Source organism: Octopus sinensis, unplaced genomic scaffold (assembly GCF_006345805.1).
Source record: "Octopus sinensis unplaced genomic scaffold, ASM634580v1 Contig10384, whole genome shotgun sequence".
NCBI lineage: Eukaryota > Metazoa > Mollusca > Cephalopoda > Octopoda > Octopodidae > Octopus > Octopus sinensis.
In genome coordinates, this window is record NW_021832124.1 from 1 (window position 1) to 3,420 (window position 3,420).

The 3,420-nt window shown below is 41.0% G+C and overlaps 1 protein-coding gene across 1 annotated transcript; it reads right to left on the reverse strand.

The window, feature by feature from the left end:
* Window positions 1-57: 57 nt before the first annotated feature.
* On the reverse strand, window positions 58-3,179 carry LOC115228400 (probable global transcription activator SNF2L2). Its single transcript, XM_036498925.1, is given in 4 exon segments — window positions 58-2,451; window positions 2,453-2,614; window positions 2,649-2,948; window positions 3,076-3,179. Coding segments are annotated over 4 exon segments (2,742 nt in total). The 3' UTR covers window positions 58-275.
* Window positions 3,180-3,420: the final 241 nt, after the last annotated feature.

The following is a 3,420-nucleotide window of genomic DNA, read 5'->3' on the forward strand; positions in this document are numbered from 1 at the left end:
ACAATTCAACAGAATCCTCAAAAATCAAAGACTCCTCAATATTGTACAGTTGGGCGTTCTCAAACATGAGTACAACATCCTTAGAGAACTCCTCCAATGAAGTATATTTCTTCAACTTGATTCGACTCTACAATACAACACACCCAACACCTTAATCCGCTTTATGTCCACTGGCTTTTTAATAATCTCGTAATAGTCAGGCAACTCTCTCCTCGATGGCAATTCCAGGAAAGGATCAATCAATGCTCGGCCATCCCTTAACTATACTAAAACCATTACTCGTCATGATAGTCAATCAAAAATGTCAACAAATCGTTCAAGAGCTGACCAATATCCCTCTGGGTTGGCTTGACTGCTCTCTTTGGTCTACTGGGCACATAATCCTCTGAGAAACTCGAATCCTCCTCCTCAACTTGTGCCCGTCTCCGTGAGAAAGAATGTTCCCAAATTGGCGAGTTCACTTTTTCATAAGACGAATGAACAAGCCAAAGGGGGAGTTCATCCTCGGTGATTACTCTTGAAGGAATATTGTCACGTTTGTCCATTTGTTCACGCTGGGAGTCCATCTGTGTGAACAACTCATATTCCTCGTTTGACCTCATTAGCATAGCATTGATGGCTTCATCGTCGTGGATAGAATCAGCGTCCTTAACCTCATCTCCGTCCTGATCCAATAAACTCTGCAAGAATTGCCTTCTTTGATCGGATGTTGACTTTTGGTCAAACATTCCAGCACGAATGACCTTCTCGTCCATATTTAGTTTATTCTTTGCAGCAGAAAGAATTCTTTCCTCCACAGAATTAACAGTGACTAGACGAAGTACTGTGACTTGTCTGAGCTGCCCAATCCGATGTGCTCTGTCTTCGGCCTGCAGGTCTTGATGGGGATTCCAATCAGAGTCAAATATTATCACTGTGTCCGCAGTTTGTAAGTTCAGTCCCAACCCACCAGCCCGAGTACTCAGAAGGAATATAAACGTGTCAAGTTGGGGGTCGTTGAACTGAGACAAGAGGAACTCCCTGTCCTCAGCTTTGGTAGACCCGTCCAATCTGAGGTGAGAAAAATCCCTCATATTCAAATAATCCTCCAAAATATTCATTAAAGATGTCATTTGACAAAAAACAAGACATTTTCGATTCACTGCTTTCAATTTGGGCAATATTCTGTCAAGGACCTCAAATTTTCCCGAAACACGGAAAAGAAGAGGCCCAGTGACCATATCATTGGACATTCCAAATTTCTGTGCCAACGACTTTTCAACCGACTCAAACATGAAAGGATGATTACATATCTTCCGTAATTGCATAAGAGTATTAGAAAGTGACCTCCCAACAACTTTTGACTTTTCATCACATGTGAGGACTACTCCATTCTTCTGCATATGTGTATACATAATTCTCTGGAGTGGAGTGAGGGCACATTTGATTATATATTCCACTTTATCCGGCAACTGACATTCAACTTCCTTTTTTAGTCTTCGAAGGATAAATGGACGTAAAATCGTGTGGAGTCGACGAATTACCAAAAGTGACTCTTCCTGGTTAAGTTCCACCCGCTCATTCATACTAGCAAATGGAGCACTAAACCACTGCTCGAACGTGGCACAGGATTTAAATATTGTCGGCTGAATAAAGTTTAAAAGAGCCCAGAGTTCAGGAAGACGGTTCTGCAGAGGAGTCCCCGTTAGAAGCAGTCGGTAGGGGACATGGAATTTGCTGGAAAGAATACTGGTCAGTTTACAGTGATGGTTCTTCATACGATGTCCTTCATCGATGACCAGATAAACCCACCTCATCTTCCTGTTAGTCAAAAAAGATACCTTCGAAAGGACATTTTTGTCTTTTATGATATAATCATATGTTGTAATGACCACATTTACATTTGTAGATCTCATTCTTAAGCCGACTTCCCTCCTCACTTGTGGGGTCCCTCGATATGCCACCACAGCCATCGAAGGTGCCCATCGACCAAACTCATTCACCCAATTGGACAAAGTCCTTCCAATCAGCACGACCACTTACGACAAGGGCACCACAACCAAATGGGGACCGTGAATTCTCTTATGTTCCAATAAATAGGCCAGAAGAGCAATAGTCTGAATAGTCTTGCCCAAACCCATCTCATCTGCCAAAATACCGTTCAAATTGTTGTTATAAAGAGACACCATCCACTCCAGTCCAGCAATCTGATACAACTTCAAAGTGCCGCCTGTGAGGATTGTAGGCTGGACTTGAATCTTTTCTCGATTAAAATGAGCAATGGAATAACAGTCCTGTCCTTCCTCCCCCAATGACCGATCACACATGTGGGACTGCAATAACTTGGCCATATTCCCTATATATTCGTCCGTTTGTTCCAACAAGTATTTCAATCGGGTGTCCTTCTTTTGATCTATCAACTTTCGGTACCCCACTTCATCCTCTTCCTAAAAACGTGTTTAATTATTTATTTGCCATTAATCGACGCATTCTTTCCCGCCGAATTCGATCCTCCTCTTTCTTTTGCTCTCGTTCATTCGTCAGGTGGTGGTTTAACACGGCCTTGTTCACTTTGCCCAGTTTGGTTGCTCGAATTCGCATATTTTCACGGAATTGCCTTTGATGTTGCTGAATTCTCCCCAAAAATTCCTAAAAATCAGAATTTTTACATTTTAACTAAAAATTGTTGTCTTCTTAGTCTCTCGGATTCCATTTTTTCATGTTTTTCCATTCTTTCTGTTATTCTGGAATCACGGAGGCTTTGTCTCTTGACTCGACGACCAAAGGCAGGTCCCTCAATTCGGCAGGACTCCTTCATCACACACAACACTTCTTCCCGCACGTGCTTTTGGAGATCCAGCAGGCCAATCGCCTTCAACTCGATCAAAGCCTTCATTTTATTGTCCTCACTAAGACTGTTCAAAACTCCCGCCAGACTTTCCGATCGATATTTTAATTGTTGTTTAATTCTGAAAAATCGATAAATTATATTACATATTTTCCCGCTCTTTTAATAATATGTTCATGTCTATTTTCTAGTGGTGATTATTTTTTAGGAATACAAGTGGGTTTATGATTCCTAAATCATCTAAGAGCTCAGAAGGGATTGGTAATCCACGTTTGATTAGTTGATATGTGCTTATTTGGGCTTTTATTTTGTTTAGTTGGGTAGCTGTGACCTGACAAGCAAGTTGTCTCATTTCGTTGGTTAGCTGGGGATTGGGTTCCGGTTCAAGGAAGAGGACTCCTTCTCGATCTAGGTGTTTTGGGTAATATGTTACATTTCTTGCGTCTGTTAGGTAGGAAGGGACTGGTGTTGGTACTTTTTGGGCAATATCGGGCTGAGAAGTATAAATCATTCCAACCACAATGAACGTGTATTATTAAATAATATATGTTTATTTAATTATTTGAAATAATCATTTAATAATTAAAAAAATT